Here is a 24,685-nt window from a genome sequence, read left to right on the forward strand (position 1 = left end):
AACATTTTTAAAATAAAGAACAAGGATGACATACATAGAAAAGAGAGAAAAAAATAGTTTTTACTTAGTACATCGACGTTTATTTTGTATTAACTTGTTAGGGTTTAAAACCTCTATTTATAATCATGACATTGCCTGAGGAATGAACGAAGCAATTACTGAACAGTTCGTGTACAGTGGAGTCTGAACTACTTACAATCTCTCATTAAATGGCACTCTAAAATGCTTTCTAACTCACGATGTTTCATCCTTCTGTCAAAGGTATATAAGAATTGAACAATATTACTGAACTGTCCGCGTCCCGCTTTGTTGTTGTTGAAGTCTGTGATTGTCTCTCAGTTGCAGGTACAGGATTGGTTGCTTTCGTCTATGCAAAGTATTGATTGGCTAGTTTTGGTGAAGAATAAATTAATTTGTACCAATTGTATTTTTGTTTAGTATTTTCTGTCCAATAGATGGAGAGGGGTATTGCTGCAGAACGACGTCTCCCACAGCGTAACTCACACAGGGTAGCTCACGCAGGGTAGTGCTGCGTGCACAAGTCGTAATAGACGTCATCATTATATGCTACAGGCCGATCACATGATAAGGATGATACATTTAGGTACTAAAACGAAGTTTATTTCATAACAATAACCTAACCCTCAACCTAAGGTTTGTGTTGGATTGGCCGTAACTTTAAATACACACAACCCAGCAAAGATGTACTCACTGGGCCCATGCTGGCATAGAGCGGGCACCATGTAAAACCCACACGGGTGTACCAGCTTACAATCACCATAGCTGGGCTGATGCGTGTGACAGTGTGGGCCCCACTCTGTGTAATCAAATTTGATTCAAAACAAACAAAAAATAAATAAATATCATGACAGAGATGAAGACAAACCACCTATATTCCGCTCATTAGGAAAAAAAACGAGCACTGATTCGCAGATTCTCTGTACCCGCCTTTTCCTGGCCACTCCACCAATCATAATAGTGTAGTGGAGGCGTATAAATGAAGAGAAGCAGGGAGTAAGTAGTTCAAAGCAGTAAAAAACACTTTTTATTGAACTGGAACAGCAGGAAGAAGGGTAAAGCTCAGTTAGGCAACACCAACAACACACCCACAACACAACCCAAGCTCCTCGCAGGCAAATCCTAAATAGAGATCCCCCCCACCCTCGAGCCCTATTGGCTCACACACACAAGGGCACATTTGCATACACATTGACCAATCGCTGACTGGCGGAACCGAACACAAATCACAGTGCAGCCAACACAGACCCCCCAGTCATACAGCACACCAGCACTGCCTAGACACGAAACGTGCTTCCACTCACAGACTCACGCAGGGTGACACACACAAACGACGGGGAAGACAGGACAGTGCACACACAGATATACACTATTTAGAAGAGAAGTAATAGTGCCGGTCCCCCCGCAAGTTCAATACAGCACACAAAAGTCCCACTTGGTGGTACTCCGAGGCCCGACACTTCACTGCCCCCCGCTAAAACACTTCCCGGCCTGGACCACTTTCACGGGATTCCAGGGCGGCCTTGTGCCAGTCCTGGATGGCAGTCCCTCCTGGGTCCGGGCTTCCTTGGACCGCTGCCCCTCTCCACACAACGAGGCAGAGGCTAGCTCGTACAGCCCTAACAGCAACCTCAGCACCTGGATGCTGTTTGGCGATGGCTGGGTGCTGCAGCCACAGCGCGGGGTACTCTCTCTCTCAGGCGGCGGTGCTGGACTCTCTCAGGGGCTCTGGTGATGTGGCGCTCTCTCTCGGGGGCTCCAGCGATGCGGCGCTCTCTCTCGGGGGCTCCAGCGATGTGGTGCTCTCTCTCGGGGGCTCCAGCGACGTGGTGCTCTCTCTCGGGGACTCTGGCGACGTGGCGCTCTCTCTCAGGTGCTCCGGCGACGCGGCGCTCTCTCTCGAGGACTCCAGCGATGCGGCACTCTCTCTCGGGGGCTCTGGTGACTTGGCACTCTCTCTCGGGGACTCTAGCAACGCGGCATTCTCTCTCGGGGGCTCCAGTGATGCGGCGCTCTCTCTCGGGGACTCTGGCGAGGCAGCGTTCTCTCTTGGTGACTCTGGCGACGCAGCATTCTCTCTCAGGAACTCTGGCGATGCAGTGCTCTCTCTCTGGGACTCTGGCGACACAGCGTTCTCTCTCGGGGACTCTGGCGATGCAGAGCTCTCTCTCGGGCACTCTGGCGATGCTGGGTAGCCTCTCTCTGGCAGCGTGGGGCAGCCTCTCTCAGGCAGCATGGGGCAGCCTCTCTCTGGTGGATCGGAATACTCTCACACACACAGAAATACACTATTTACAAAATAAGTAATAGTCCCAGTCCCCCCCGCAAGTTCAATGCAGCACACAAAAGTCCCACTTGGTGGTATTCCGAGGCCCGACACTACACTGCCCCCCGCTCAAACACTTCCCGGCCTGGACCACTTTCACGGGATTCCAGGGCGGCCTTGTGCCAGTCCTGGATGGCAGTCCCTCCTGGGTCCGGGCTTCCTTGGACCGCTGCCCCTCTCCACACAACGAGGCAGAGGCTAGCTCGTACAGCCCTAACAGCAACCTCAGCACCTGGATGCTGTTTGGCGATGGCTGGGTGCTGCAGCCACAGCGCGGGGTACTCTCTCTCTCAGGCGGCGGTGCTGGACTCTCTCAGGGGCTCTGGTGATGTGGCGCTCTCTCTCGGGGGCTCCAGCGATGCGGCGCTCTCTCTCGGGGGCTCCAGCGACGTGGTGCTCTCTCTCGGGGACTCTGGCGACGTGGCGCTCTCTCTCAGGTGCTCCGGCGACACGGCGCTCTCTCTCGAGGACTCCAGCGATGCGGCACTCTCTCTCGGGGGCTCTGGTGACTTGGCACTCTCTCTCTGGGACTCTAGCAACGCGGCATTCTCTCTCGGGGGCTCCAGCGATGCGGCGCTCTCTCTCGGGGACTCTGGCGAGGCAGCGTTCTCTCTTTGGGGTTCAAAGTGCGCATCACAGTTTAGAAAACTGCAATACTATTTCCAAAAAATTAAAAAATTATAAAATTCCAAAAATTCGAATGGCGGGAACTCGGGTATGCTGTTTAAATACTAAAAATGTTTCAGGTAAGAAACCTGAGTACTTGTTTCCCAGCAAAAATGTCCACGTTGGCCCAGAAATGGCCCAGCACGAGCTGAAATATTGGTCCATAACTGGCAGGCGGTGTGTGCCCCGCGTGGATTTGCACGCTGGTTGCTCACATTGGCCGGGTGCTGGTTGCCCACATTGGCCCAGTGCTGGCTGTGTGTGTGTGTGTGTGTGTGTAGACCATCGTGCTATTCGTGTCAGTGTCACTCTGGGTTGATAAACATCGTGCTATTCGTTTCAGTGTCACTCTGGCTTGATAAACATTGTGGTATTCGTGTCAGTGTCACTCTGGCTTGATAAACATCATGCTATTCGTTTCAGGTGTCACTCTGGCTTGATAAACATCATGCTATTCGTTTCAGTGTCACTCTGGCTTGATAAACATCGTGCTATTCATGTCAGTGTCACTCTGGCTTGATAAACATCATGCTATTCGTTTCAGTGTCACTCTGGGTTGATAAACATTGTGCTATTCGTGTCAGTGTCACTCTGGCTTGATAAATATCGTGCTATTCATGTCAGTGTCACTCTGGCTTGATAAACATCGTGCTATTCATGTCAGTGTCACTCTGGCTTGATAAACATCGTGCTATTCGTGTCAGTGTCACTCTGGCTTGATAAACATCGTGCTATTCGTTTCAGTGTCACTCTGGCTTGATAAACATCATGCTATTCGTGTCAGTGTCACTCTGGCTTGATAAACATCGTGCTATTCGTGTCAGTGTCACTCTGGCTTGATAAACATCGTGCTATTCATCGAAATGCTCCAAATTCCATGGACAAATTGAAGAATCATCACTGAAAATATACTTCTGATCTTTTGTAATTGTGTTGCAAATCTTGTGTTGAGAAATGCTTATCGCACAACATCAAAATAAACGAATATCAGGGTAAAAAATAAAATAAAAAAAATCCCAACATGGGAAGTGGGCACAGAGTTGTATGAGTATACTGCCATGATTAACAACACTACATTCTCAGGCTTTTCACAACAGACTTCCCAGAGCACTGTCATTATATCAGTACATTGATATATCAATACAAATTACAAATGTGTTAGTTGAGACGTACACACCTCCAGTCTGTCACTGAAAAAAAACACTGAAATTGCAGCAGCAAGCCAAAGCTTTTGCTTGCAGTTTCTAAGATCATAACATCTAATCCTGATGTTGGAAAGTATTTTATGTACTTCTATTATAATAGTTATAGAACATAAAATTTAATTGGTTTGGAATTAAGAAGCATACATCTTTTACAAGACACATTTCGTTTTTACTTGAATGAGGTTCAAAGCACATTGAAGCTATTGATACAGATGTAACAAAACATATATTAATACATAGTTAAAAATATAAACTTCAATATAATTAATGGTATAAACTTCAATATAATTATAATTGTGCTATGAGGGAATCTTAAGGGAAACATTTAGCAAATATTTCCATTTAACCATGATTGGGGATAAAAAAAAGCAAAGATGACAAGTAGAAAGCTTCAGTTACATCTGTTCTAAACCCAGAGGGCTACGACTAGGTTAAAAAAAATTGGAACATTTCTGTAATAGTATTGTAAAATCTTACAAAGTAGCTGTAAACACCATTTTCATTGCAATGCAAGTTTAATTCTAGTACAGTTCTTATGATGTGTGACATCTGATATATTAGCATAGACCCTCCTTAATTACAATAAAATGACTTCCATTGATGCGGTATATAGAAGTTTGTTGTGTTATTATTATTTATTTCTTAGCAGACGCCCTTATCCAGGGCGACTTACAGTTGTTACAAGATATCACATTATATCAATACATTTCAAGAATCACAGTACAAGTAATAATACAATTAAGAGCAAGATAAAAAATACAATGACTTTGGTTCTAGCAAGTACAAGTATATGACAAACCCATGTTAAAGTTAAAACGACGGGGTCAAGTGTATTTCTTTTTTCAGGAATAATAATGCTACTGTCATAGTGTGCTACCTTACCTTTATAACATCGTTTGTTTCATATTTTGTAACTTTAATATATATTTTTTTAAATAGCAGTTAATTGATTAGACTGTAGTAAATGCGTTTGAAAGTATGCCTTAAGGTTTCCTGTAAAAGTGACTTTAATCTTTGTATATTGGCAGATTTATATAGCCTATCTGAGAGGAATGAGTAGGAAGCGTATAACATTCATAAAATGAATATTGAGTCATGCATTAATGGTTGGGGCTGTGCTGTATGATTAACTACTTTTAGTCTTACTGTTGTACCCTGCAGGTGAGAAACATGAGTTTGAAAAAAAAAGACATTCAGTGGTTAAGACGCTTGCTAGGGAAGTGCATAGTAGTCAGCTTGCGCCCAGCCTGTTTCACATATCGCAGCAAAAAGGCTAAATCGTGGACCAGTTTCCCTTAGTTTATGTACTTCTTATCCTAGATGCTGATTCCACTTATAACACAGGAGTAGTGTTTGTATACTTAATCAATGCTGTGCTGCAAACTCTTTGCTAAAGGTTAAACGTGAAGATATCCAGTAAAGAAAATGTAAAGAAAAACATCTCTCTGTATCTTAAGATTTTAAAATGCATTAGAGCCCAGGTCCAAGATGCCTACATCCCCTGATTTACTGGCATGCCCCTGTGGTGAATGCAGTTGATCTTGTGATGGCTGGCACAGCTGACTTGTTGATGGCTTGTTTTATGAAGTGAAGTTCTTGTTCTTTAAGGCCCGGTGGGACGACAGTGAAAGGTACTGTACAAGAGTATTATTACCAAGTTTGTTGCTCTGGATTTTAAGCAGGGGCGTCACTTCAGATTTCAATAATATACAGGTTAAATGTTCAAATTTCATATAATAATAATAATAATAATAATAATAATAATAATAATAATAATAATAATAAAATGCTTCGTAACCTAGAGTGTGTGACCACCATCCCACCGCTTGAGTTGGTGGATTGTGGGATTAGTCGTCACAGGCTGGGAAAATTGTTTATAAAAAAGATGCAGGAACACAAACTATACATTTTGTATGTATCATTCCTAAAATTAACACGTGGTATTTAGGGGAGCATTTATTGACAATTAAATACCTGTTCTCTGATGCTTTCTAATCCTAATTTCTTAAATACAGATCCTAAACCGTATTAAAATTTAAAAGTATTTGTCTTACATGCTTGCATTAAAACTAAAGTGATGATTAACTGTGCCAAGCAGGCTTTAAGAAATTAAATATTAAAACTTGGTAAAATCCCTTTGATAAATGTTATAGAGTTTTTAGTTTTTCATGACAAACACTGCATTATTTATTACAGGGACGTGGTGTAGCATTTATTGATGGTGTAATTACTAATGAAAACTTTTCGATAAAAGCATTTTTGTTTAATTGACTTAGCTGACACTACATGAAACAATAATAGGTGTTTGGTACCCACAAATATGACTTTTATCCCCTCTCCTTCCACCCTGCTGTCCACAAAGACACTCAGCCTTGATCAACCTTTGGCTGACTTCAGTTCTAAAACCAATAAAGCAGTTATATTAAGACGTAGGGCCAGAGTTCCAGTGTGCAAACCTATATATTATTAACTGGTCATTTAGCAGACGCTTTTATCCAAAGTGATTTACAGAGACTAGGTGGTGAACTATGTATCACAACTGCTGCTGCAGAGTCACTTACAATAGGACCTCTGTTTAACTTTTCATCCGAAGGACGGAGCACAAGGAGGTTAAGTGACCTGCTCTGGAGGGTCACACACAGTGAGTCAGTGGCTGAGCTGGAATTTAACTGGGAACCTCTTGGTAATAAGCCCCTATCTTTAACCACTGGACCAGTAAGCCTCTTGTATATTATATGTTTTTCCATGTATTGCTGTACATTGTGTTTTTTTTAGGGGTGTACAGTATGAACATGGATTACTTGAACTATGCATACCAGTATAGGTCAAGGAATCCATCAAGGAATCCATAGGTACTGTATGAACCTTTAGCCGAATTGCTTGTGTATAGATTTGCTATGGCTCTATAGGGATTCCATTATTCACTTATGCATTCTCTGGGACCAGTTGCACACTGCAAAATCCAGGCATGCATTATCTGTACTTAAATACAAAGCAATTATGTGGAAATGCATTCTCACCCCATCACAAATGCCTTTTAAGGACCCCATGTGACACCTCCAAATAGCAGATGTCAAGATTCAGATAACATCCTCTGTATGGCAATACCTTGTAGTAACAGGCATGAATATCTTGTGCCTTCTTGACCCATAACATCCATGCCAACAGTGTGACAGCTCCAGCGTTCATGGACTATTGATTAGAATCCTGGTTCAAAGCCATTTGCGGCATTGAAAGGGAATACACTTGCTTTAATAATAAGTGACTACTATGCACTAACATATATAAACCGTTTTGCACAGATTCCACTGCAAGAAACCCTATTCAATGGATTCATAAACTTGCATTACAGCGCTGGTAAATGCATTGCAACTGGCGCCGTATACATTCTCATGCAAAATGCCATATGGATATAGTTTCTGGAATATGGTCAATCAGCTTAAAAGTGTCTGCCAGTATTAGACAAGTGTATTTGTGTTTTGCAAAGTGTAATTTTTAAATGTGTATTTTTGTTATGGTTAAATAGTGTTACCTGTTCTATGGAAATATTTTCATTATTTTTTTAGATTTAATATTAGCATTATATTATGTGTTTTATTATTATTATTATTTATTTCTTAGCAGACGCCCTTATCCAGTTGTTACAAGATATCACATTATTTTTTACATATCTAGGTAAAGCAGTGTCCCCACCTGGGATTGAACCCATGACCCTCCGGTTAAGAATCCAGAGCCCTAACCACTACTCCACACTGCTTTTAAATGAAGTGATCACCACAAAAGTTTTTTTTTTCCCCTGCAACCAGGGATGGATTAGAAATGTGTGATTTGGGTAATCACTATACATTTTTGTTGGATTTTTCCCCATAGAGAGTGTAAGGGTTTGCTCTTTATATATTTCACAGGAATAAAAACTGAAACGCCCACTTCACATTGATCAAGGGAATAGCAAAAATAAGCACTTAAGCTTATGAAAGGTGTGTGGGGGGGGGGGGGGGGTTGTTTATACCATTTAAGTCGAAAAAGGATAAGGAAGAAAAGCAGACACTTTGAAAACATGCGAGTCGTAGGAAAGGCAGTGATTGGTTGTGGTACAAAGAAGAAGAGCTAAAGCACGAGGCTTCTGGGAATCTGAGTTCTTGTAAATCTCCCAGAAGTAACATGTGAGTAGAAGTGTGAACGGAATGATTGAACATTTGTTTTAATAATAGCTTTGAAAAGAAAACAATACACATTTACCATAATGTGTGTGACTCTTTCTTAGAGGAAAATGTAAACTTTATGAATTAAATGAAATGATTAAACAAATGCTCTCCAACAACATGTAAAGCAGCCAAAGTAAATGATCAATAGCAATTAAATGTAATTGGCTCATATTTGCATGGAGCAAATTGAATGCTGTTATTAAGTTTGATGATGTTTATGTAAATAAATATTTAGGCCAAATACTGTATTCTGCATATAGCATGTTATGGTTATGTAGCTACATTAGACCACTAAATTAAGCTTAATGTACAATCACTATGACACGACCAACATCACTTTAAATTGATAATCCAATATGGCGTAAATTGCCTAAATATTACTGAATGTGCGCAATGTTTTTTAAAAACATTTTGTTTAGTTTTCTTTTTTATGTTTTGATGTAGGATAACAGCTGCATACATTTCATGTTATGTTTTTTAAATGGTGGCATATTTCTAACACCATACAGCACTGTTCAGTTTGGTAACTAAAAAATAAATAAATAAATAAATAAATTCAAATTGTAAGCATAATAAGAAAGTTTTGCAAACCAAATCAGGATAGTGTTTTCCTTGAGGGTTATTTACTTTCATTTACTACCCAGCTCTGACATTAATTTTATACCAAGATCTATATTCAGTACCATAACTCATCACTTATCCTTTTAATGTTTCAAAAATGTTTTATGTATGTGCTTTTATGTTTTATTCATGCTTCTTCTCTTACTCCTTCACGTGTTTTGTCAGAAGACTGTATTCTTGTAATTATTTAATCATGTATTATACATTTGATTGTTACACTACAATCACTTTTCCTTACTCAATAAATGCAACCCTAATCTCATCCATTATTTGTACTGTGGGTGATATGATTGTTAAGACAGTTTCCTGGAACATTTGGAAATCTACAAGTAAGTTAAGAAACTGCAAGGTTCACATTACTTTCAGAATCATCAAAACAAACAAACTTAAAAAAAAAAAATGTTTATACATTCTTTTTTGCCGCCACACTGATATAAATGGGTATATTAGTGTAGATAGTTTTATGTATTCAGAGATTTACTAATTTATGTGTTAACTTTAGTTTTATTTAATAGAATTGAAAGCTTTTCGCATCACGTTTTAGTCTTAATGGTCAGGACTTTTAGACAGAAGTAATGCATTTTTTCTGTAACACTTTGATATGGCCTATTCTGCAAGTAGATGTAAATAGAAAAACAATTGTGTACGATTGAATAGTGTGTTCAGTCAATGAAACGTTGCCTAGCACAGTGGCAACCTATCAGATTACACCAGACACATTTCTTAGACGTCAGCCTCCACATGCCCCAACCTATAGCCAATCAGATCAGTGCAACTGCTTCACATGTCATCTTCATTCAAGTCAATGGCTGCGTTGCAAAACCTGGAACTGCAGCAACTGGCTATCTCTGCCCTGGCTCAATAGGTTACACCGATTCTTGGCAGGGACTACAATCTTTCAAACTGAGTTTCAAAGTAGAATGTGTTTATATATCATTTAACAGTCACCTTGGATAAAGGTGTCTGCCAAATAAATAAATAAATACGAGCACAGTGACATAATGATGTGTGGCATCAGTGTAAAATCTACGACTGCATGTGACCAATAGCACATATTACGTATGATGGAGTAATGATGAGTACCTCCACCACTTAATGTATCAAACGGTACTTTTCTAAAGTGGGTGCTGTTGAAACAATCAACAGCATATTTAACAGTCCTCGTTTTGAAAGGCACTTGATTTTTGAGATTAGTATTTAAACCGGCAAGCAATCTGTTCAGTAGCCTTCCCTTTTAAACTGAAGCAGGTTAACAACGAACCCTGAAAAAGTGGCACATGCTTATCTTTTATCAGACAATTATGATAATTAAATGTTTATTCACAATAGCTCACTCTGTTGTGTATCTAGATTTAAAATCTCCTGAATCCAGGCTTTCCCTTCCCATGGCAGTCAACATTTGAATGCTTCATTTCCCAATCACTCTCTTCCAACCCTTGGGATCCAACCAAACCACCAATTAGGACTGAACCGACATAAGACTTTACCTACTATTGGACTGCAGCTAGGATTGCATTCCTACAAGCAAGTCAGTTAAACCAATGCCCTCAGAACAGACAATGGTATACAATTTTAAGCCTTCTGGAATCAAAGAATAACCTTTGCTCCATAGACCTATAACACTGTAAATACTGATGCCCATACTCCTCAGTGGTTAAAATCCTTTTTATAATGACTGGATTTGCCTTGTGATTGAAGAAGAGCCCTAGCTTCTGCCATCATACATTCTTAGTTATGAAGGCAGCTTTTACAGCTTTTAATAATAAAAAAAAATCAGCAAGAATATGACAGGTCGTATTAATGCTGCTGGAAGTCGACATTCCACACAGCACATCACAGAACAGTGACTCATACTCCTTAAGTATCGCATGACCAATATCTTTTAACATTAAAAAAAACCTGAAGAGAACTACTTAAGTTTATTTTTATTACTTGTTGTACAATGCTGCTTCTCAACTAAAATGCAAACTGGACCACATTTATAATTCTCAAAATAGTTCTGGCACAATTATTCCCCTTCAGTTACTTGTCATTATATTTCACAGCAAGACTGGCTGAACCTATAAAAAAGGGGAATCAGCAGTAGACTTTTATAGATATTTTGTGTGTGAATTTCTGTTCAATTGTGTGGTACATCTCCTTTTTGGGACGCCAAAATCACCGTCGAGCCCTCTTGAGGTGTCGTGGGCTAGTCGACGAAACACTGAGGATGGAAGGTGCCCACTTGAAGACCCAAGAGATGTACCCTACTTAGCTCAATCCAGACAGTTGTCATGCTGATGCGCTGGGGAGACCGCACTGTGGTTGATCCCCAGAGCCAGCATCGCAGCCGTTGTGTGTGCTGATGCGCTAGGGAGGCAAAATAAGCTGATCCCTGGAGCCAGTATTACACTTCAGCCATCAACACCAGACAGAAGGATATCTACATCATCATATGGAAGGAAGCGCAAATGGATGGAGACACAGATGGATCACATTAGTTTACTGTAAAGCTATGTCTTAGTTGGTGCTTATCTTGGCAAGAGCCGAGTTCAAATCAGCATGAAGTTTTAACATCTACTCTCGTGTAATCGAAATCAAATCTTGATTACATTGTACAAAACACTGTTTTATTCAACAGCCTACTAGTAATTGATAAATATGTTTTTCAAAATGTATGTTTGGAATGAAGGAGACACTGCACTTTTAATGAGAAATGTAAATTAATTTTGAGCCTTACAATGCTAATACACGTTTAGCACATCGTGATTCAATTCTAATGAACCACATTAAAAAACACCTACGAGTGGATAAAAATACCAGCTGTTGAAATTGAAATCTTGTTTATTCTGCAAGCCTTACTTTCAGCCTTCCCCCTGAACATTTGTTCGTTACAGCTCTCAAGTAATGCAGATATAAATTAAGGTACCAAGAACTATATTTTATTAGTAAATCGGCATAAAATAGGCTTCTAAGGTTAAAAAAAAAATTGATTATATTATATTTGGCTTATTTTTACCATGTTATCCTATAAGTTTATACATTGATATAACAGTTGTCATCTCAGCTCAAACTGTGAGTATGTTTTCTGTTATAATAATAGACAGACGCCCTACACAAGACATACTAACTTATTATAAATCACAAAGCAAAGATTACATATATGAGACGATTTTAAAATAAATAAGTGCTCAAAACAAATATTTAGATATGTTCAGGTTAAGGGGGTGATGTGAGTATAGGCACAGTGCAAATAATTGCAGATGCAAAATTCAAATTGCATTGCGGCCAGGCAATTATTTTGCACTGCGCTCCATGTAAGCTTAAGAGCAATGCAAATTACTCAACATGCACAAATAATGATCCGCAATTATGATAATGAGAGTCTCAATGAGCACAGACCTTATGGCTACTAAACACAATTTACGGCAGCATTATGGAGGGTTTGCACCCATAAATCACTTTGCACATATCCTTACACCACCCCCTAAAGGTTTGAGTGCTGGTTTTCATGGTGGTGTCCCAGTACTGTGTTTCACCTGCAGGGATGAGCAGTGCTTTACACTGCATGAATGGCACTGATGACAGATGCGGAGAGACTCATGCGTACCTTTGTCTCCTCTCGACTTGATTACTGCAATGCCTTGCTTGCTGGTGCCTCAAAACATGCTCTTAATAGGCTACAGTACAGTAGGCTCGAGTCCTAACTAGATCTAAATCATTTGAACATATAACACCTGTTTTGGCATCCCTGCATTGGCTACCGGTTAAGTTCAGGATTGATTTTAAAATGTTACTCTTAACATATAAGGCCTTGAATGGTTTGACACCAGGTTCCAGCCCCGATATATTAATTGAATATACTCCTGTGCGAAACATGCGATCTGCTGATGCTGGGCTCTTAAGAGTCCCATAAACCTCCGGTCTATGGGAGATAAGGCTTTCTGTTGCTATGCACCTAAGTGTTGGAATGGTCTTCCACAGATAATTAAGGATTCAAAGAATGTGGATATTTTTAAAAGACACTTAAAAACACTTTTTTTTTTTTTTTTAATTGGCATTTCAGCCTGTGTAAGGAACTGGCTTTTTATGAGTTTGCACAGTACTTTTGTGTGTTTTCTTTTAACGTATATAGCTTGCTGTGATTACTTATGATTATGTATTATTGTGTTTTTATTACGTGTATAGTCTGCTGTGATTATTTATGATTATGTATTATTATTCTTGGACTGTAAAAGCGTTTTGAGATGTGTTGCATGAATTGTGCTATATAAAATAAAGATTATTATTATTATTATTATTATTATTATTATTATTATTATTATTATTATTATTATTAACCAGGACATCAACTAAACCTAGAACAGTTGAATTCATGCTTACTCCTACAGGGGTCAGCGACTCCTTCATTGTTAATCACAAAAAAAATTTAAAAAATCACATGACACTGGGAATAGTAAGTCATTACACTACTGTGTTCCGTGCTTCATTAAAAAAAAAACTGTTGGGGTTTAGGGGAGGCAGGATGGCAGTGAATTAATATCATATCATGTTTCACTTAATTTATGCACTCTAGAGAATATATTAAAAAAAGCCAACACAGTCAAATGCCTTCAGGAGTACAATTCAGCCATATATGCCTTACCTCCCAATTAGTAGAAACTCTCCAGCCACCCCCAGTCTCCTCATGGCCATGAGCAGCCCTCTCACTGTCATTCCTTCACAGAAACACACAACGACTCTGGCCTTAGGTAACCTCTCTCTCAACTTCCGCAGCAGTCTGTCAAAGTGTTTCTCCCCAGCGTTGCTGTAGATTTTATCAGAGTAGGCAATGCACAGACCATCCTGGGTGGCGAGCTCCTTGAAAACTTCCATTCCACTCTCCCCATAGTTTCCTAAGGAAAAACAAAACAAAAACTAAGATGTTTAAAAGTATACTTTTCATCTTTGCTTCTGACCAAACCTTCTCCAGTATAAACGTTTGTTATATGATGTAAATTGAATACATAATAAAAATTATTTTTTCATAAATGTATATCTCCAAAAAGCTGATGTGGCTTATAAATGGGATACACCTGTATTATGACCAATACTAGCCTGAGGAAAAAAATACATTTTATTTGCTTTTTCTAACACATTCCTCCTCAGCTGCACATGTAATGTAAAAATGCATTGATCCCATGTCCTTTATCCCCCACTTATAAGTTATCTCCATTAATGTTATCTTGCCTACTGATAACAAAACACATAAAACATGATGATTTTGCCTAAAGACAACTAAAGAGAAAGCTTAATACCTGCATCACATATTAAACCATACAGTATTCATTGTCCTCAGATGATTAATTTGCACAATTAACTGAAACTAATTAATCTTATTGTTTGAATATCAAGTTTAAATTAAGGCTTTTGAATTCTCCTAACATGGACATCTGTCTCCAATTTCCCACTGTTGGAATGGATTAAAATCATCCAGAACATTTTGGATCATAAGGATGTCTCAGGGTGCTTGTCAGCCGGAGACAAACACTGGAAGTTACATATAAAATTACCTAGTTTGTAATGACTTTATTTTGTGAGGATATTGTGCTCAGAAACTGAACAGAAAAAGATTGCTACGAATGAAAAGGAAAATGAAACAGCCTTGAACTTCATTTTACATTTACAGCTTCTTCCACAGCGCTATTGTTACACAAGGACATTAATGATCCAATATATTGATTTTACCTCTGAAATGGTATTCAGACTATAGATTTGTTTTCGGGAGCACTGTAGTCTATGAAAGACAAAAGCTTACAAATGATCCATCTAAAACAAATTCAATGTAAAGAAAAAATCAGTGGGATTTTTTGGCCTAACGGATTTGGCAGGACAGAAGATTGGGTTTCGCTGCTTCAGCATGCCCCTGAGCATGACAACTGTGCCCAAAGGGACAGGATAAAACTGAGCCCCCAATGCCCAATTATATTTTCATAATAACGATGGCTTTTTCCCCTTAGCAACTTGATACATTAAAAAGGATAAATGGAAGAATCCCAAACAACTCGGTTGCATTCATAAAGCAGTAGCAAAACAATTCCCATTCTTAAAGGATCTTCGCTGCTTGTATCTCAAAGTAATGTGCAGTCAGCTTGAAGCTAGGTATGTTTTCAGAAACAATTGCAACTGCATCACGTATGTCTCTGAGAAGTGAGTTCCCTTGGGGTTTAATGCAAGCAGGAAGGACAGCGAGGAGGCAGCCTCAACAGGGCAGGGAGACACACAAGGAGTAAACTGGCAATGCACTTACCAAAATGCCACGGCTTGAGAATATGGCTCATTAATATACAAATTAGAGGTTATATTCATTAGTATTAGTTTGCTCGTTTGGTTGTTAGTAGCTTATTGATCCCAGAATCTCATCAAGCAGCTTCTTGAAGGATCCCAGGGTGTCAGCTTCAACAACATTACTGGGGAGTTCGTTCCAGACTCCCACATTTCTCTGTGTAAAAAAGTGCCTCCTATTTTCTGTTTTGAATGCCCCTTTATCTAATCTGCATTTGTGACCCCTGGTCCTTGTTTATTTTTTCAGGTCAAAAAAGTCCCCTGGGTTGACATTGTTAATACCTTTTAGAATTTTGAATGCTTGAATCAGATCACTTCATAGTCTTCTTTGTTCAAGACTGAATAGATTCAATTATTTTAGCCTGTCTGCATACGACATGCCTTTTAAACCCAGGATAATTCTGGTCGCTCTTCTTTGCACTCTTTCTAGAGCAGTAATATCCTTTTTGTAACGAGGTGACCAGAACTGAACACAATATTCTAGGTGAGGTCTTACTAATGCATTGAAAAGTTTTAACATTACATCCCTTGATTTAAATTCAACACTTTTCACAATATATCCGAGCATCTTGTTGGCCTTTTTTATAGCTTCCCCACATTGTCTAGATGAAGACATTTTTGAGTCAACATAAACTCCTAGGTCTTTTTCATAGATTCCTTCTTCAATTTCAGTATCTCCCATATGATATTTATAATAAACGTTTTTATTGCCTGCATTTGTTTAAATTCAGATTTAAACATTCCTAATAAGTAAATTAATAAAATAAAATTCTTGCCTGAACACCTTGATAGCCCTGGTGTTGCATAAAAACATTCAAATCATGAGCTTTTCCCTGTAGATTTCAGTTAAAAAGACTGTCCTAAGGAAGGTCACATTCCAAATGAAAGATGTCCTACACTGGGATTACAAAGTCAACATAAAGTTATGCTGGGGTGCTCACTAGTTCAATGTGCATGTGTAAGTACATTGTAATTAATGACACTTTAAATAGTGCATTACCTGTACTATTACAGACACTTTAACTAATGTTAATTATGTCTAAAGAACATTTTATGTGCTAACTATTTAAAATATATACTGAAAATGTTAACCAGGTTTGAATGTGACAAACCATGATGACCTCATTCTGACTGCAGAAAAGCTCACTTATTTTTTTTGCTCCATAGCACCTCGTTAGCTTGTCCACTTTCTAATTGCAAGGTTTTCTACAACATTGTTTAAGATTGTTTAATTGGGCACCCATCTGGCACTGTCTGTCAAACCCAGTTATGCAGTTTGCAGCAAATGTATAATGGCTTGTACAGATAACAACTGCTTCACCCTTGAGGTAGTCGAATTCAAATGATGGTAGATTCGTAGGGGTTCTTGCATTGCATAAAACAGATATAGCTTTGGTCACAAAGATGCTCTTGACTCAGCTAAAAGGGTCCTGATGATAAAACAAACTTCAGATTTACACAATCCTGTAGAATGTCATACTAAAAATATTCTAAGGAACTTATTTTTATACTTTAAATAAGCGATAACTACAGGATGCATGGAACAATAATAGTCTTCCAAGTGGATAAAATCCAAGACAGAGTGGTAGCAAACACAACACAACCTCGAATTGTTGCACAGATGATCGGAAATAGAGATTAATCAGCTAACAATTATCAATATTAACTATTAATAGATATTGACTACATTTAAACTTTATATTAAAACAATACAGGTTAGACTCATTGGTTTCAGTTAATTGTGCACAATATTCATCTGAGGACAATAAATCCTGTATGGTTTTATTATCAGGAGGCAAGAACTTATTAATGCAGTTAACTTCTAAATGGAATTTAAGCAATATGTCCTTTAAACTCCTTTAATCTTAGACGGTCACTGATTCAATGAGAGCCCTCGATGTATTTTGGAACTACAGTAATAGACAGTAGCCAATTAGCAAATAAATACACATAACAGCAGATCAGTCTTCTACTTGGTGTACTTACAGAGATGCAATCAAACAAAATAGCATAATATTATTATTATTATTATATTCCTAATGAGTCTCTGGCGGATAAATCTAACAAGCAGCTGACTTTTCTATTCTTCATTTTTAAGACAGTTTCCATATCATGAAACAGCAGGTGTTTTTAAATGACACAAAGCCTGAAAAGATTCAGTTCTGATCAGGTCTTGGAAACAGCACTATTAATTCAATTGTAATTGCTTATGAAATAAATTATTTCCTGTATTCCAATGAAGGAAACATACAGTTATGGTGATTTCCACATATGAACAACTATATTCCAATTTATATTTGTACAATGCTCCGCCTTTATAACACTGTGGTAGGGAACCATAGTTAACAGACCGTGCAGTTTGTCCACATTATAATGAGAATACAAGTGCTAGTTACTGATTTTTTTGTTGTTACAGTATGCTCTCTCTAATCCTGACCCCATAGTTGAAAGAGCATCAAAAACATTAAACAAAGACTAGACAAGGACTTCTTAAGCATGATACTGATTGTGTACTTTGAGTAAATCACTTATCTGACCAGGGTCTGGACCCAACTGGTTTGGAGGTCTGTGAGTCTACTATAAAACTAACAGTACTAGAGACAATGAACTGATTATGACATCTTATACACAAGTAAGGCCAATGTATTAAATTGTGGAAGAGGATCATTGCACTTTCAGAAAACAGGCACCGTGCACCTGGAGTTGTTGAACTAAGGCCAGAGATACACAAGCAAACAATTGCTTAAAAAACATCTTGTGTATCTCCAGCCTAACAGTATATTAGCATCACATTGTTGTACAACTCCCTCAAACAGTAACCCTATCAGAATCTGTACATATATTGCTGAACACACTGAGTATACATTTATTATTAAAATGTATCTCTTTTTTTTTTTGCCTTTTTAGTTTACATTGTTGAAGTAGACTTTAAATCACAGAAATTGCCTCTCTGTCAAAAGCCCCCCTCTTACTATAGCTGATTGGAAATGTAATGTAATGCATTATACGGTAACTCTCTCATAAGCTCACCAAATCAAAATGGACATCAGTATTTTCTGATGAAGTCGACTGCACAGTTGGTTAGACTATAAAGGAAGGCAGTGCACAGGCACCAAATACAACTAAACCTGATTTTGTGACCCTGCTGGTTTAAATACATTTCTACAGCTGGTGTCAAATGAAATAAAACACTTACACTATTGACACTACCTGCAAAAAGCAATGTTGATTGCTCTTCATTTATGTAGTTTGAACAGGGTGTATGTCACAATGCATATTATTATTATTACTGATGATGAATTTTGCATATTGGACTCGACCAAATATAACGTTTATAATTTCAAGCTGAAAATGTTAACTAATCATTATATATGAAAATGAAAAATGTCCCAATTAGCACACAGAAAAGCAATTACTTGAGATAATAGACATTTTTAGTAACAGTACAAAAACTCAAACATAACTAGAAATATAGTCGTACTCATTCTGTAGTTTAAAGACAACACATGAGTCGGCTCGATACGTTTAAAACAACTTGTTATCGACCTTCATTTCACTTTTCTAATTTAATTCACAAATGCCCTACTAATAGCGTGACTGAAAATAATGTAATAGTCATTCTTTACTATTACAATCATAAATATAATATCAGAACTTTGATGAGGTCCTACCTCGTATCGTAGTATAAATGATAACAAAAAGAAGTCACATGCAAAAGAGTTTACATGAAACCATTTTTTCAAATTGAATGGAGTCCAATTAAATTACAGTAATTGTTAAGAAAACACTGATCTTTATTTACATATACAGTATAAATAATTTAATATAATGTAATCTTTACATCTTTTATCCTATAAAATAGATATATTTGTCAACATGCATGTTTACTATTAGAGTATGTACTCATTTTTAGAAAGCATATATTGCATATTTATACAATTATGCATGGCGTTGTATCTTGTATGCCCTAAGTGTGTGATAATCTCTTGTTAGCACATGGTTGGTGTCTTGATGCTATTATGCCATGTAAATAAAAATAAAAATGCTATTATGCTAGGTAAACACTGACTCATTTAGCTATTTTTAATGCAAATATGATGTTTATATCATACTCTAAAAAGAAATTATTTCTCAGGGGACTTTAGTGCCAGTACACTACATTTTTAGTTTTACAGTATCTGCTTGAATTGTAAGTGGTGTCAATAAATGAATCCTAAAACAATACGATTCCTGGGAGTTTGATTTGGGACCAGTGGTCTTATATATCAACTGTCACTTTCTTGTATTTTTATCATCTGCTTTGTGCTACATTGAGGGCTCTTGAGTACTGAGCAATGAAAATCCACACGAGCAAGCGCATTCATGCACCCATGCTAGTATCCCATCTGTAAGAGAAAAAAACAACAGTAGTTTGGCCATCTAAGCCTTACCAAGCTGCCAGCTGTCACTTTCAGTTATACGTTGCACCAACAATACCCACAGAGTGAAATTGGGGCTGTGCTGTACAATATTTGTCTTTCTGTACTGCCAAACCTCCACTAAACAAGATAGCAGGTGACATTATACAGGTGAGAACAACTGATTGCCTCCTACAGTCTATGGAAATACAGAATGCAGGAAAGTTTTCTTGTTCAAATGCTCATCAGGAAATTTCACACAAGAGCTGTGTTGAAAATTAAATGTGCTTAAATAAATGTTTGGATTGCAATAAGGTAGTGAATGCTGCACAAAATTAATATAATGTTTTGATGCAGTTTTGAATAAGGAACACCTTGAACTTAGCTTAAATATAAGATTCCATTGTGAAACTCACTCTTATGGCCTCTGTCATGAAAAGCACCAGTAAAGGTTATATAAATCCCAATTCTTACCTCAAGGTAACACATAGGCTCCTAATGCACTTAATCGAACATAATATGCAGGTTATATACATGAATGCATTTTTTTCTACATTCGTAAAACAATACAGTATCAGACTTTTCTGTTTCTGGGCATTGGATTAAATAACTTGGACCCATTATTTATGTAAATGATTTAATATTAAAGATGATGTGTTGCATACATCTATGTATATGTAGTCCATTAAATATATTTGTATAATGACAGACTGCTGTACATTTACTGTGTATTAGTTAATAAGTGTAGTTGTTTAGGTATAATGAATGCTGATGTTTCTGTCAAGAACAAAACAAAAAAGGTGTTTCAGCACCCTGGACAACGCAATACCAGGTTCATGAAGATTTCTTTTTTAATCATGTAATTGGAACTTTTGAAGATGACACAACGATTTCACATTATCCCATTTGCAAGCCCAGTGGTAATTTGTTTCTTTATACATACTTTAAGTAAATGCTGTAGTCCAAAATACTATTTCTTTGTAGAGTTTCAAAATTAGCATTCTGTAGACCTTAACTTAGAAAGTGCTAACAAGCAAATGTGGAGCACTTTATTAAAAACATCCTTGGAGGATGGGTGATTGAGCTCACAGAGATGTCTGGTTTCAGTACACTTAGAGGTGGATGTATTCCAGTGGTTCTTATTTATAGAATTCTGCCAAAGGTGTCTTTTGCTTGGCATGCACTACAGTATACTGAGCCATTCAATCATTTCTTCTTCAGCTGACTTGAATCAGTTAACTGGCTTTCCATCATGCAGTTATGATTATAGTGTAGCAAGCCCTAAAAATAAGACATTAACAACTCAGTACTAAAATATATTATTTCAGTATCAATACATTAAACATTCATTAATCAATAAAGTACGGGCAATTTAAAAATTGCTAACATAATTACGGCTGTTGTAGTTGTGGGAGGAATTATGTTTTATATTTTAATCGATGGGTTTAAGGTTAACATTTACCATTCATTGAGATACTCTTGATTTGTTTTATGAATGTAACCCTATTGTACTTTAATATCTAGGCACAACGCACATACTGGTTAATGAATGACACTTTTTTTTTTACTATCTTGAACTCAAAATATTCCTAAACAACCCTGCTTAACGTGTCTGAAAACAACTGAAAGAAGAAGCTATCAAATGTTTATTTGTATAACTTTACTTTTTATTAATAATAATAATAATAATAATAATAATAATAATAATAATAATAATAATATCTTAACGATTTTTGGAATATATGCCAAGCTGTAGACATTTGTGACCAGTTTAAGTGTTATAATATACTTGCCAATTCAAATGAGGACCCCTGTACCGTTCATTTAAAACTAGAAATTGATGACCATAGAAAACCATTTAAGCAACTGATTGACCTTGGTGTGATTTACGAAATTCCTTAAGTTTCTCTTCGGGAACAAAAGTATTGCCAAAGAACAAGCTATTTTACCTATCCCTTTTATGGAAACCCATTAGGGCACTGTGAAGAACCCTTAGCAATGGGTCTTGCAATTAACCCACCTGTTTAAAAGGGCGTTTTAGATTATTCTTTATACATGACTAATAATCTTGATACATTTCATAAAAAAAACAGTACGTTTACTAAAATACTAATATTTTTGGCTGATCTTACCTTCAGTGTGGACTGCAGACACATAGGTCCAATTGTAGCGTTTGACAATGTCCAGTATGGCCCGTGCCTGAAGAGTATCAGAGGGCACAACCCTTAGGAAGTACTGGAAGAGGGTTTTGTCACTCAGGTCAATACTGGTTGCAGAGTAAGCAATCTGAGGAATGTTGAAGAGCTGCAGTAGATTCTGGACTTGGATAGCCACAGAACTAGAGCCTGGCCCAATGACTCCAGCAATCGGCTTCTTCGTTCTTGGGGGGAGGTATGAGGTTGACCCATCAAGACACCATCTGGATCCATCGTTTTCATCCCGAATTGAGATAAGGGAGTCCCTTATGAATTCAATACTTTGTTCCAGAGCCACCGAAGAGTGCCAGCAAGAGTCTCTGATCTCACAACCCAGGGTGATGTTTGGCAGAAGGGTAGGGTCAGAATTGATCCTGTCCAATGTATGGAACATGGCTTCCACCCTTTGGATACCATACTGCTCTCTGACTTCCCCACATTTCCTCTCTGGGACTTTTTCAGCCGGAGGTTGGTGATGGACGGAGAAAAGGGCTCCGATAATTATATCCCCGTCTAATCTAGCAACAGCGCGCTGGGAAGAGGCCATCGTCAACAGCGACCTTTCATAAATATTGTTATGAGGGAAAACAGTTTGAAAAAGGAATGCAGGGAATAACAACACCACAATTAAAATCATTTTCTTATATGATGCAATCCAAATCATGTCTACGACGACCCTTGTCTGATCATATCCATTTCTTGTGGTTGGTAGCGTTTCTTGTTTGCTGCTCAAAATATCCAACTTTTAAAAGGGACCAGGATTATTATTATTATTATTATTATTATAAAGGGTCATTTTCAAAACAAAGTTTAGGTTCAAATACCTGTATAGGAATAAAAAAAAAATGTTATTATTGTTGAAACATACTTAATATACATTAATGATATATAAGCGTAAAGTGTTCCTTAAATGCATGATGTGCAATACAGTATATTGGTTGCATCAAAGGTTTTCGAATTACACAGCTTTTTACTGTATTTCCCATAACAATCGCTGATTTAAGAAACAACAATAGCGTAGGTACAGTACACGAATTAAAGGATTTCTCAAATAATGTAAAATGAATGTATGCTGCAAAACATCTGTTTTTATGAATAACTGTTAAGTTCGTGTTTGTAAAAAAGTGTGTAGAAACACAACAAATGAACAAGAAGATATCATCCATCATAACTGCGACTCCATATATATATATATATATATATATATATATATATATATATATATATATATATATATATAAACAATGGACTTGCTGCTATTATTATTATTATTTACTGTTCCTTAAGCAAATATCAGCTGTGGAGACAGAATAATAATAATAATAATAATAATAATAATAATAATAATAATAATAAACGTAATTTTACTTGCATTAGGTCCGAAAAAAAAGATTACATTTCAATATAGAAAAATAATCATTCTTACCATCTTTTGTGATTAACTTGTTAGTTGTGAATAACAATCAAAGCAATTTTATTCAAGAGTGTTTCATTGCGTCCCCCTATCCTCTCAACACATTTTGCAAGTGAGCGATGTTTCAGCACCTTGGAAAGTGCACAGACAGTTCAGTGTAAAAATAGGTTTCTCCCTTTAATTGGAATGGCTTTTTGAAGATGATACAACTAGCAAAGATAACTTGCAATTAAAGATGGTTTTAAAGCCAATCGCAGCTCGCTTTTTTATTTTTATTTTTATTTTTATTACCCATATGGTTATTTTGGTGTTAAACACTTAAAACAATAACCGATATTAATTTGAATTTTATCATTTGCTTACCCTTAGTTGTGTTCACCAATTCAGTGATCACACTCAAAGAACATGCAATGACGATAAGACCATAGAAGAAGCAACTATTTATTTTACAGTCATAGATGAATGCGTGTTGAATATATTCCCAAATATTCTAAATATATCAATCGCATTAATGTGTAGTAGCTTTAAATACATAGAAAAAGGACATACCTGAATCTGTGAAGCAATGTGTCTGTTCTTCAACAACGCAGTCTGTGGCAACTTGGCTGTGATATTTGCTTCGCCACTGATTAAACAGCATGAGTTTTCGCTTGAACGCGAGTGCCCTCTTTCTTTGTCAGTAATTTACTACAATGAAAAACAGGTCATCCAAGCTGCAGTGTTCGCCAGTGACTCAAGGGAAACTGTAAGTAGGTAGTATATTTATTATCGCGGCGTCATCACTATTCATATTTTCAACTTGTACCTACATGTTGGCTGCACGTTATTTTTGTGAATTGGTGGTTACCAAACTTTAACAAATATTATTGAGCCTCAAATTGAATGCCTAACCAGACAAACTTTATATTCTATCCAGTAATTTCAGATGAAAAGGATGAAAAGGATTTTTTTTTTTACCGGGAAGGTTTATCACACACGAAGCCATCGTAGATGGTGAAGCATGTGAGCTTGCCTTGTGCACTTAATGCATGCCTGCCACGAGCCTCCCTGGGTCCTAAACCTTGTACAGACGGAGATTGCAGTACCCACATGGCCTTACATGACTTTTGCTGAAAGTTAAGGTTTGCAGACATATTTGGGGTTTAACAGTAGAGTTTTGAGCAAAATATGGGAGCAAATCGGTCCCAGTGTTATGCCAAATAGTGTCACCTCGTAGTATTTGGCAATATTAGTGCGAAATACTGTCTCCCTGCCAAATAGTGTCACCAGCACAATTGTGTCTCACTGAAGATTACGACAAAAGTAACAATGGGCAATAGATTGTATAATTAACCA

The 24,685-nt window shown here is 37.5% G+C and overlaps 1 protein-coding gene across 3 annotated transcripts in view; it reads right to left on the reverse strand.

The window, feature by feature from the left end:
- LOC117411081 (metabotropic glutamate receptor 1-like) overlaps window positions 1-24,061 on the reverse strand; it is a 51,188-nt gene extending 27,127 nt beyond the window's left edge. Inside the window, exons 1-4 of one of the 3 annotated variants that reach the window (XM_034018154.3) lie at window positions 23,900-24,054; window positions 23,363-23,481; window positions 21,874-22,760; window positions 13,666-13,915 (exon numbers count right to left, since the gene is read on the reverse strand). In XM_034018154.3, the coding sequence (XP_033874045.2) occupies window positions 13,666-13,915; window positions 21,874-22,600 (977 nt within the window). In that variant the 5' untranslated portion in view covers window positions 22,601-22,760; window positions 23,363-23,481; window positions 23,900-24,054. Of the gene's footprint in view, window positions 1-13,665; window positions 13,916-21,873; window positions 22,761-23,362; window positions 23,482-23,899 lie in introns of all 3 variants that reach the window. The other 2 variants (XM_034018157.3, XM_034018156.3) reach the window with 2 other exon arrangements.
- Window positions 24,062-24,685: the final 624 nt, after the last annotated feature.

The sequence above is a fragment of the Acipenser ruthenus genome, chromosome 6 (assembly GCF_902713425.1).
Source record: "Acipenser ruthenus chromosome 6, fAciRut3.2 maternal haplotype, whole genome shotgun sequence".
NCBI classification, from domain to species: domain Eukaryota; kingdom Metazoa; phylum Chordata; class Actinopteri; order Acipenseriformes; family Acipenseridae; genus Acipenser; species Acipenser ruthenus.